General features: G+C 37.7%; 1 protein-coding gene across 3 annotated transcripts in view; it reads right to left on the bottom strand.

The window, feature by feature from the left end:
• Nucleotides 1–8,078: 8,078 nt before the first annotated feature.
• lnx2b (ligand of numb-protein X 2b) overlaps nucleotides 8,079–12,181 on the bottom strand; it is a 29,321-nt gene continuing 25,218 nt past the window's right edge. For all 3 annotated transcript variants that reach the window (XM_059346572.1, XM_059346574.1, XM_059346573.1), the window contains exons 8-10: nucleotides 10,964–11,207; nucleotides 10,714–10,872; nucleotides 8,079–8,605 (exon numbers count right to left, since the gene is read on the bottom strand). In XM_059346572.1, coding sequence (XP_059202555.1) covers nucleotides 8,470–8,605; nucleotides 10,714–10,872; nucleotides 10,964–11,207 — 539 coding nt within the window. In that variant the 3' untranslated portion in view covers nucleotides 8,079–8,469. The remainder of the gene's footprint in view (nucleotides 8,606–10,713; nucleotides 10,873–10,963; nucleotides 11,208–12,181) is intronic.

Consider the following 12,181-nt stretch of genomic DNA (forward strand, 5'->3'; position numbering starts at 1 on the left):
TGTTATGCATGGGAGGCTCATTCTGAATTAATGGTTTCTGTGATGGGTTAAACTGTGAAAGGTTGTCAGGGTTTGTTAGGAATAATAAATGCAATTTTGCACCTCATTACTGGGAACAGTCTTTATTACAACAAACACTGAAACTGCAGTTATCTCGGCCCTGCAGACCAGTGAATGTACTTAAATACAGTCTTTAAAGTGAGGGCCAAACAGTTAATTGAAATTTTATTGAAGTTGCAATATGGACTAATGCAATAACTAAATCACAGGAGGTGCAGTGTAAAAACAATATTCTGAATGAAGTATTATGTTGCTGTAGAGATGTGTAGGCTTTGAAATTGTGCTCTACAAATGTTGTATACAGATCCTTGCAGAAAAAATAACACCATGATTATTTAATATATTCTTCAGTAGAAAATACGATTAATGATGCAAGAAGGATCATTTTCTACAAAATATTTTGAGTCACATTGCAATTGCATCAGTCAAAATAATTGCATGATTATTTAGAAGTCATGCAGCCCTACTTTTAATTGTCAAATCTGCAGTAAATGTGTTGCCTTAAGAAGTTAATTTGTGTGATTATGGTGTCAAGTCCTGATGCATGAATTATTATACTAATGTGGGATTGATATTAGTCCATGTGCACTGATTTTACAGTGTTTTGCATTTGTTTCTGCCTTTTAAAAACAGCTGTAGGGAGTAAAAAAGAAATCCCCAAAACGATGATTTCAGAAACAATTTAATTTGATATATGTGCAAAAATGTCCTATTATTTGTCGCTTATTTCTCTTTGGCTTGTCAAAAGTTAATCAGGAATGATGCATCACCTATTTAGCCAGGATGTGGATGACCAGGAGGCCCATTGTCTGTGAGGATGCAGAGGAGAACTTCTGGCAGCTGGTGCCCCCTTATCTTCCCATGTACAGCCAATAAATCAATATCAAATCTAAGGAACAGGAAGCCAGATGGCCTTCCCACAAACCACTAGGCCAGGGCGCTCTCAGGGCCTCCTTGGCTACTGTACCGCTGGTGCATGCTGCAACCCTTTGAAGACATACACATTCAACAAGCAGCTCAATGAATGACTAAAGGGAACAAATAAGCTGTTACGACTCTGCTCAAATCAGTGTTTGTGTTTCCATCCACATCAAAGGCCCCAGTCTGTTTGATATGCAGCCCCCACACCTTGATCCGAGCCATGTACAGGTAGAGGGGAGGAGCAGTCCATTGAGAAGCGAGAGGGTCATGTGGCTGCCTCTCTCAACCCCGGCTCGAGGGTAGTTGACCCAGACGAAGGGTCTGGTAGTGTCTCTTGTTCCCCAGGGAGCTATTGCCCCTTACACCCATCACTAGACACATTATTTATTGGGTGGCCTATTGATTACACGCTTTTAAGGAATATTCACAGAAATCTCAAGCAGTGATCACGAAATAGGAAACATCTTGCATTTAAAGATTGGAATTAATAAACATATAGCACTCCTTTAGCGATGACAGTTAGCTCTTAAAGTTATGTACTTACTTGATTCCTGTGGTCTATGTCTAGTACCATCAGGTTGAATGCACTTATTGTAAGTCGCTTTGGACAAAAGCGTCTGCTAAATGACATGTAATGTAATGTAATGTAATATGATATTAAATGAAGTAAAGACGGTGTTGTTTGTGATGGTTCACTAAGAAAAAAGGCCAGCGAGGTCAGTTACCTAAGCACGTCCCGCCATACTCATCTTGATTTCTGTGTAGGCCAGGGGTCAGGTTAAACAGTAGTTTGATTGAATGGCTGTTCACAGGCCAGTGTGAAATGCCAGCTCTATTGCAATGTGGGAGTGGGAAGGAGGGGGTTTCTCTGGCCTTTGTGTGGCCCGCGGTCTTAGAGCACGGAGCCATTGTTAGAGGCCGACCAGCCAGCCCCTCAGACTCTCCTTTGCCCTGCTTTGTCTCGAGCAGCGTGACCATTTCCTTCGTCCAGGTCAGGGCAGGGTCGTGACTTTGGACACCAGTCCTCCCTGTCTGTCTGCTCAGCCTGCATACTCATAAATGCATGCAACACGAGACAGATGCACGGCTGACGCGTGTCAGTGTTAAAGGGACAGTTCACCCCAAAATTGAAAATACTTTTTTTTTTCTCTTTACTGTAATGCTATTTATCAATATTGATTGTTTTGGTGTGAGTTACCAATATTGGTGATATTGGCCTACTCTTGAATATAATGGAACTAGATTGCACTCAGCTTGTTGTGCTCTAAACACCAAAATGTTACATATAAAAAACTCAACATCAGTCTCTATTTCCGGAAAACATTCCAAAGTGAAATTGCTGACAAAAAGGTCAGTGGATTATCTTTAGTAAGCAGGTCATGTTTCTGGAAAGAGACATTGCTGTTCTGGGGCATTTGAATCATTGCACAAGTGCAACTCACACCAAAACAATCCTGCTTAATAAAAAACACTACAGGTAAGAGGAAAAATGTGTATTTTTGATTTTGAGGTGGACTGTCCCTTTAAAAACTTTCTTTGAACCAAGAGAATGTCAGCAAAAAGATCAGGTGCCAAAACGATTTAGACACTTTATTCACTTTATTTATTCACTGTTTATGTTCAATATAACGTGCTCGGTGACAGATGTCTCACCTGTGCCTATTTCGCGAGTGTGTAAAACACAGCACCACATGCACAGAGCTGAGATAACCTCTTTACTGGCCTGAAGTGTCTGAGTTATGCAACTGTGTAGTTTAAGAAGAGTTGGACAGTGCCCTCCTCTCTGTCCCGAGGCTGGACCTGCCTTATCATGGCCTGGCCATCGCGGTGATAAGAAGAGGAAAGGCCAAAGGGCCATAAGGAACAGTGTGCATGGTTCAGGTCAACAGTGTGAGGAGGCTGGACTCAAAGGGGAGGGAAGGCGGACAAGAATATTATCTGATAAGAATCACTGAGGTCTTTTGATCTCAGAGAGGCTGATCCTGGGCTACAGGGTGTCATGCTGGGTGGACGAGCAGAACGACACGGCAGGTACAAACAAGCGAGCCCTTGAAGATCATCTGGGGCTAAGCATATTTACACAGGCAAGACTGGAAAGACTCTTCTTGTGCACACACACAAACACACAAGCTTGCTGTGCTCAGGGTTTCTGGCTGTGTAGCATTCTTTACATGTTTAGCTTTATTTTCTTTAACCACAAAGCACAAATAACGCCTCGAATGACCCAATTCATAAATCTGTCTCATGATGATGAGGCAACACATTTTAAAATCCACAAATGAGTCTGAAGAGAAGTTTTAAACATGGTCTGGTGTGGTTTTGTCTCATAAGTCACTGATTAAAAGCCGCCATGTGGAGACCAGACAGGACCTGAGGCTGCAGTGCAAGCTGTGGCCTGAACCAAATGCCTCGCTGTCCCGCCCAGGGCGAGATGGAGGAGGGATCTTTTTAGACTGCAGTGGCCAGAGGGTTCGGGTTAGCAAGCTGCTGCAGAGTTAAAGAGTCATTGGTTTCTTAGCAACAGTTAAAAACAAAAGAGCAAATACACGTGTACTCGTATCCAGTGTTGGGAGGTTTACTGCGGTAATGTAATCAGTTACAAACTATTAAGTGAGTGTAGTAGCTTTTTTTGCAGTTTTTTTCATTTATTTATTTTTTAAATATATGCATATAGGTGTGTATGTATATGCACACACACACACACATATATATATATATATATATATAAAATATACATTACAATACAATACTCTATACACACATATTTATTTATTGACTGCCTCAGTGTCTTTTTCTCTAAAAAGCTATAATTTTTTTTTTTATGTAGTAAGTTATGTCACTTTTTCATCATCAGTGTAATGTAACATATCACATTTAGTCACAATAAAAGTGTATACTGGGCAATTGAGGTAAGAAGTAACTAAAAAATGTACATTTCTGTATAGTAATAAACATTGTTCTCTGCTGGTGAACAGGCTTAACACTGTATATTCTGATCATGCCGAAAGAAGGCTTTCCTGCAAAGCAAAAAGATGCAAAGCAACAGAATGAATGTCATATTTTATCAATGTATCAATCAAACTGGATTTGTATAAAACCTCTCATACAGGTTTGTGCATTTTAAAGTGTTTCGTAGATGACTGACAGTCAATAACAAGACAGAACAAGACAAATCATAAAAAAGACAACAAAAAAACTGTTTTGGATTATGATTTTCCTCTAAATTTGCCTTTAGTTCACATCAAACTAGAGACAATGACAGCAAAGTATCAGCAACCTGTTACATCCCTGCTCCAATTAAAAGAATTAAGATGTAAGGGGCCTCCATTATCAGCTCTCTCTGAAGGACATCAAAGGCCGAGGTGGAGTGAGAGTGCAGCTGCCCTGATGGTGTGAGTTTCTCCTCTCTCACTCCAGAGGAACTTGTTTGTGTTGAGGATGTTTACTGATCCCAGGAAAGACAAACAGCCTCTTTCTTGTTTGTAGGTACCGCAGCTCAAACAGAGTGTGTATGTGTGTGTGTGTGTGTGTGTGTGTGTGTGTGCGAGACACAGAGAGCTAAAGGATGTATTGTATTGTTGGTCAGTGTTTATCTTGTCTCTGTGTTTTCACGCCACTTCCAAGTTTCCCATTAGAAGACGACCAAATTCAACACCGTGAAGTACAACAACGTACACACCAGGTGTTTATAAACCATCTTAAATCTGCACAGTATTAAAATATTCTGGGAAGAGGTAAGAGCTATAGTTGAGAAGATTATTTCAAAACAAATTTTACTGGACCCTAAACTTTTTGTGTTTGGCTTATACCCAGAGAAACATAACTATAGTAGGAATGAGCGGACATTTATAGACCTCAGCTTGCTTTATGCTAAAACATAGAAATGTGTTGCATTATTGTGGATAAAGATTTATAGACCAAGTACAACTCAATGGATAAGACAGATGTTAGCAAGCCTTCCTTTAGAAAGAATAACTTACATATTAAAGGGTAAACGGCATGTATTTGAGGACATATGGAGCCCTTTCATTAACTACATTAAAGACTTAGATTTAACGGATGAAGAAGTGGATAACTCGTCTTTGTGGATAATGCAGATTTCGATCTTGTCAGATTCATTTTGCTTTTCTATATATGTGTGTTTTAATTCACACCAATTACAAACGATACTCAATTGTATATAGATTAGCATTTTCTTTAACAGGAGGAGCAAACCTGTTCGAGTGTTATGTTTTGTTTGTTTTTATTTTTCTGTCTATGTAAATGCAGTTATCTTAAAATATGGAAGTTGAATGACGATACATGAATATAAAAGCTGTATGTCAAAGTGTTATAAACTGAAAATAAAATAAAAATATTGTGGAAAAAAATAAATCTGCACAGTTATTCAAATTTCTGATTATTTTATAAGTGATGGCTTTACTTTGGTCTTATAATTAAGTAACCCATTTGTTCCTGAGGACTATTTTAACTGTGATATATTAGTATTTAGTATGTTCGGTGCAATAGTCAAGAAAAATTGTACAATATTCGTCCTGATTGGTCCAAAGTCTTTGAATCAGGACAGTATCTAAAAGTGCAACTTTGCAACTTCTATATTGCATATATAGTAATTTTATTTCATGGATTTTTGAAAAATTACTAAATATATTTCTTATTCTTATGTTAACGTTCTCTTGCTTTATAAATGTATCATTTATATGAGATATTTAAACTAAGAAATCATTTCAAAGCAATACAATATAGAAAAACTGCACGACTCAAACAACAGACATTGTCTTATCATATTTTTGTTATCATTTAGACTTTAGCCACATGAGATTATTGTTTTTTCCCCTAGAATATAACAGAGTATATAGGAAAAACAGTAGTTCCCTGTGCAAAAGACTAAATATTGTATATTAAGATTTGACTGAATCAAATAATCCTAGAAAACACTTTCACAAAGAGAAATCCAAAATGTAATTTGCTGTAAAAAAAAACAGCAGTTCACTTATCTGCCATGTGCAATCAATCTATAACAAATTGTCATTAAACTCTCACACTTCTTAGCAATTTAAAGCAAGTTAAATATGATACCTCCTCTAAACACATGGTGTCAATCTTTCCCATTGATGCAGAAGGAAGCCCCTTCACAGCTGATTTCATTTCAACTCCTTAACCCTTTATCAGGCAAAGAACTATATTTGGTAACTTCAGGTAATATTTTGAGAAAAAAGTTGCAAATTTAATAGATTAAAGTGGCAAATCTACAAGAAAAAAAGTCACAGATTTAAGAGATTTAAAGTGGCAAATCTGCGCCAAAAAAGTAGCAGATTTACAAGAAAAAAGTGAAAGTGAAAACACTTTTTTCTCCCAGATTCACCACTTTAACCCTTAATAGGGCACTTATTGAAATACTTGCAAATTCCAAATTTCAACCCTAGAGAATATTGGAGGATATTACATACTGCCAGAATGTGTAAAAAAAAACAAACATACGAAAATAATATTTTGAGAAAAAAGTTTACGAGATTAAAGTGGCAAATCTACGAGAAAAAAATGCATAGATTTACGAGATTTAAAGTGGTGAATCTGGGAGAAAAAAGTTGTTTTTTCCCCCACTTTTTTGGCGCAGATTTGCCACTTTAAATATGTGACTTTTTTCTTGTAGATTTGACACTTTAATCTAGTAAATTTGCAACTTTTTTCTCAAAATATTACCTGAAGTTACCAAATATAGTTCTTTGCCTGATAAAGGGTTAACACCGCTGGCTAGTTTAATCTACACCTATGCATCATATTCTATAAGATCACGTGTGTCACGTCAGTCCTGTGAGAAACATGTTTCCCCAAAATCTTTTCATGCATTTGAGTAAATGTACTTTCCACCTCTGCCTGGACTCTGCTCTTTGCTCCATTGATAAACTTTTCTGTGGGATCTTGCCAGAACTGCTTAGCCTCCATAAGTTAAAGTGCCAATATTTTAGTTAGAAGCTACAATAAGACATAAGAGCAACCTGATTTGTTATGATTTTATTGAACATAATGAAACAGTGGACGGGCTACTACACACATTACCTACTGTATATACTGTATATCAGCCACTCTGCCCCGAAAACAAATGAAACGACGTTCTGAATTATTCAACAAGTCTTGTCTCAATTAAGACACAAGGAAGGCCACAAGGAATGTGTTCACACAGAGAACGAGGTAACACAAATTCATCTGAACAAGGCCGTTCTCCTTTGAAATTACTATCAACAGGTGACAATGAGAGGAAATAATGAAGGGGAAACACATTTTGAGTGGAAATTTAAGGCAAGTATACATTCTGGTTTGTCCTTCAATGTCTACAAGGCACCTGCTAATTAAAAAGTAATTCAGGATTATATAATTTCAAAATAAATACACAGAACTGTTTAACTGTCTGTTGAATGCCTTATTTATAGATTAACAAACACTTTTGATTAGAATTATTTGCTTCTATAGACCAGCTCACAGTTTTTAACAACATAAAAGTTTATTTCCTGTTGCAGGATTTAGAATTTGCTAAAAAAAAAAAAAAAAAAACTCATGCTGATTCCTAACAATGCAATTCTGATTCAACGGTATATGCAGGTTTCTAATTAAGTTTAGGAGTGAGTAATATTTTACTGATAACTTCTATGGTGCAGAATAGATGGGACTGGGCCTTCATTATTAACAGTATAAACTGCATATTCTGACTCTTTAAGCCACTTTTTTAAAACCAAAAGTGACTGCAGGTCTTTTCTTTGGCTTTTCAACAACCTCCCTGGCAAAACTCTGGTTGTAGCTGCAGCTGTTGATTTTATCCTTAATGTCACTTAGACTTAATTTACTTGAATTTTAATCATAATCTGTTGCACGTTTTGAAAGAGCAACGTCAGTAAAGTTTAGTGGTACAAAGGCTTCAGGACAGGGTTATTTTCCTTTCTTTGGCATGAGTCTATACAGTCAGCAGCCATCTGTTTATATCATCTGTTCAACTATAGTTCTTCATCACAACTGCCTACATAAATCATCAACGCTACATTTAACCTTTGGATGAAGTCATACGAATCACACAGATGATTATTTAACAGGAAAGCAAAAAAAATAAAAAAGTATTCAGAAGAAAAGGTGTTTCAAAAACAACCATATTTCAGTTTGTCGTGGGATAATTCACTGATTGTCGTCATTTTTGCACCCTGATTAAACCCATTTTTGTGCAATCATCTGCTCTTTGAGTGTCAGAGGACAGTGGAACAAACAGGTGCCTGACAGAGTGCTTCCTTTTATACACAGTCGGTTCTTACACACACACGTTCTGCTTTACATAACCGATGAAAAGGCTGAACGACGCCGTGACGTCACTATGAACTGTGGGAGTGACAGCGAGTGGCCCAGTGGAGAATGCAGCTGAGCAGGGCGAGGATCTGTGTGTGCTCTGAACAATTACAGGAGGGTGACGGAGAGAAAAGAGAGTGAATGTGCAGGTGTGTTTGGCTACACGAGGCTCCCGGGCCAGGACACCACAGTCAGCGTGACTTTATTCTTCTGCAGCTTGAGCATGGGGATGAGTGATGAATTGTTCATTCCCACTGTGGTGGCTCCGTTCACCGCCACGATCTCATCCCCACACCTGGAGAGAGAGGGAGAGAGAATCATTAATATGGAGACTAATACCCGTTTACACATGCACTGCAACCCTGAAGTGATCTACACATTAACCAGAGACTGACTGAACTGATTTTACCCTGCCAGCTCTCTAGTACAAAGTCCTTTTAACCCTTTATATACGACTTCTTCACGACGTCACAAAGTCATAACAAAGCAACGTCGAGCCCTGCTGTCAGCTTTCCTCTAAACCAGGAGTTCTCAACCTTTTTGAGTCGCGACCCCCAATTTAACATGCATGTTGTCGGCGACAAGCAAAAGAGGACTCAAATTGACCACAAAATGACAAAAAATTACCAGAAAAAGACACAAAATAACCAAAAAGACACACATTGACCACAAAATGACCAGAAAAAGACACAAAATGACCAAAAAAAGACAAAATCGTTGTATGATTACCTTGTTGTGAATGGTGATTTTAATTGTAATTTCTTCTTGTGGTTTTATTTTGTTGTTGTCAGTTAATTGTATTTGATATGTTTTATTTCTGTTGTACAGCACCTTGTAACTCGTTTTTGAAAGGTGCTATATAAATAAAGTCATTATTATTATTATTAACATGGTAAACATTTTGTTTAACCCTTTATCAGGCAAATAACTATATTTGGTAACTTCAGGTAATCTTTCGAGAAAAAAGTTGCAAATTTACTAGATTTAAAGTGGCAAATCTACAAGAAAAAAAGTTGCAGATTTAAGAGATTTAAAGTGGTAAATCTATGCGAAAAAAGTCGCAGATTTACGAGAAAAAAGTGGGGAAAAAGCTACTTTTGTCTCCCAGATTCACCACTTTAAATCTCGTAAATCTACACATTTTTTTCTCGTAGATTTGCCACTTTAATCTCGTAAACTTTTTTCTCAAAATATTATTTTCATGTTTTTTTTACACATTCTGGCAGTATGTAATATCCTCCAATATTCTCTAGGGTTGAAATTTGGAATTTGCTAGTATTTCAATGAGTGCCCTATTAAGGCTTAAGTGGTATATAGAAGCAGAATGAAAACGGCCAAATTAGCCCAAAACTCCAAAGGGTTAATGTCTGTTTGGCCACATCTATAACTAGAGCAGGTGGGGGTGTTGATGATGTTTCTGAATGCGGCTGGTGAGCAACTGGACAAAGACAAACATCCCAGAGTAAAGAAGGAGAGAAAGAGACAAAATGTCTAACTGGAGAGACAACAAGATTCATTAACACTAACCAAAAATCGGGATGCCATATCCGACAAATCCAAGGAAAGCACATTATGAACCGACTACGTGACTGTGGTGTTTTTGCGTCATGTTTAGCACTTTGTAAACACTGTTTTAATGGTGTTGTAAATAGTGTTACTATTATTATTACATCTGTGAAAAAGCTCCTCCAGACCTGATTTAGAAAACAGACTAAAGAGTGATGAAAGGATGCAGGAGCTGATTACGTCATGAAGAAGAAGATTACTTTATTAATCCCACAATGTGGAAATTCAACCTCTGCATTTAACCCATCCTTTTTTACACACAAATAAACACACCATGCAAGGAGCAGTGGGCAGCACATTACTGCGCCCGGGGAGCTGTGCAGGGGGGTTAGGTGCCTTGCTCAAGGGCACTTCAGTCCTAGACCTGTCAGTACCGGGATTCGAACCGGCGACACAATCTCACAGTTCAGATCAGACAAACTTGGTTGATACGACGAATTTTGGACAAATAATGAAGCAGACAACAACTAAAACATCTCTCTGTCTGTGCATTTATATATTTTTTTGTAACAGTCAGCTTCAAGCCAGAGACTCCTTGTAAAGTAATAACTTGCTAATTTGGGATTTGTCAGAAAAGACACAAAATTACCCAAAAAAGAATCAAATTGACCAAAAAATTACATAAAATTAGGCAAAAAAGGACTCAAATTGACCACAAAATGACAAAAAATGACCAGAAAAAGACACAAAATAATCAAAAAAAGACACAAAATGACCAGAAAAGACACAAAATGACCAAAAAAAAGACATTAAATGACCAAAAAGACAAAAACACATTGACACATGAACACTTGGGACCCCAAAGTTGAGAATAGCTGCTCTAGGCCACAGACTTACTTGAGGCGTCCGTCGAAGTGAGCAGGTGTTCCAGGCACGATGGTTTTGATGAAGAACGGCTGCTGGCCGTGGCTCTCCTCGTAGCCGCCGACGATGCTGAAGCCCCAGCTCTCGTTGTTGGTCTTATGCAGGACGATGTCCCGACACCAGTGCATGGGACTGAAACGACAAGGGGTCAGTCAGAGTGGACTCTTTCACATCACAATCAACGGGATACAATCAAAACGCAGGACTGGAGTTCAGGCTCTACCTGGGTAATCCCAGCCAGCGAGTCCACAGCGGCGTCCAGTTGAGGGCGTCATCTCGCGGGTCGTCCATATCGTCCAGTTCGTCCTTATTTGCAGCCTCCATGTCCTCCTCCGGGTCCTCGGACAGCGTCTGGATGACGCGCAGGGCCACCTGTGACTGAGCCGTCTGAGCCTTGAGCACAGAAACGGCCTCGTTGTAGGTGAGCTGAGTGAGATCGACGCCGTTGATGCTCAGCAGAACGTCTCCTGAGGACACAGAGGACGATGTGAACATGGACAGAGACATTTCACTGAACAGGGTCTCTGTTATCAACATGAGGAGTTTTTATTTTGTTTTTTTAATTGGGGGTAAACTAAACTAAATAAAAAACAAACATCTTAACTCTGTTTCTGTATAAAATAAATTGGAAAAATTATTTTGGGAGGAAAAAAACACTGTTTTAGTAATAGTAATAGTAGTATAGTAATAACATTTTTAATGTCACTACACAATTACTTTTTGACGACATACTACACTATTACCATTATGGACATACTATTCTATAGAGGGTGTTTTTTGGGGGGCATTTTTTGACAAACTACACTATGACCATTTCACATTTTTCAACATACTATAATATGGTGGGATGGTTTTTTTTTCAATTTTTGGAGATACTGTAATATGGTGATTTTAAAAATATTTTTGGGCAAACTTTACTACAACCATGATGAACATACTATTTTGTGACCGTTGCATTTGGACCATTTTTTGACTTTTTTTCAACATACTATAGTATGGCAGTTGTTTTCTTTATATTTTTGGAGATACGATACTATTACGATGATCAACGACATTTTTGGACAAACTATAATATGGCATGTTTTTTTTATAGTTTTGGAGGATACATCATGTTCATACAGCGCACATAATGTTGATGAACATGATGTATCCTTCATTTGCACTACTATGTATATATTTATATATATATATATATATGTGTGTATATATGTGTGTATATGTATGTATATATATGTATATATATATCTACTTGCACAAATGTACAGTCAGATCTGCATTTATTATTTATTTTATTTATTATATAATCTATACCTATATATACTGCATATTTTATAAAATTCATGCCTGTATATATTGCAATATGATTCACAATTACTGTTTAATGCACTTCTGGTTAGATGCTATCTGCATTTTGTTGCTTTGTACTTGTGACATGTGCAAT

This window comes from Centropristis striata, chromosome 12 (assembly GCF_030273125.1).
Source record: "Centropristis striata isolate RG_2023a ecotype Rhode Island chromosome 12, C.striata_1.0, whole genome shotgun sequence".
Classification (NCBI taxonomy): domain Eukaryota; kingdom Metazoa; phylum Chordata; class Actinopteri; order Perciformes; family Serranidae; genus Centropristis; species Centropristis striata.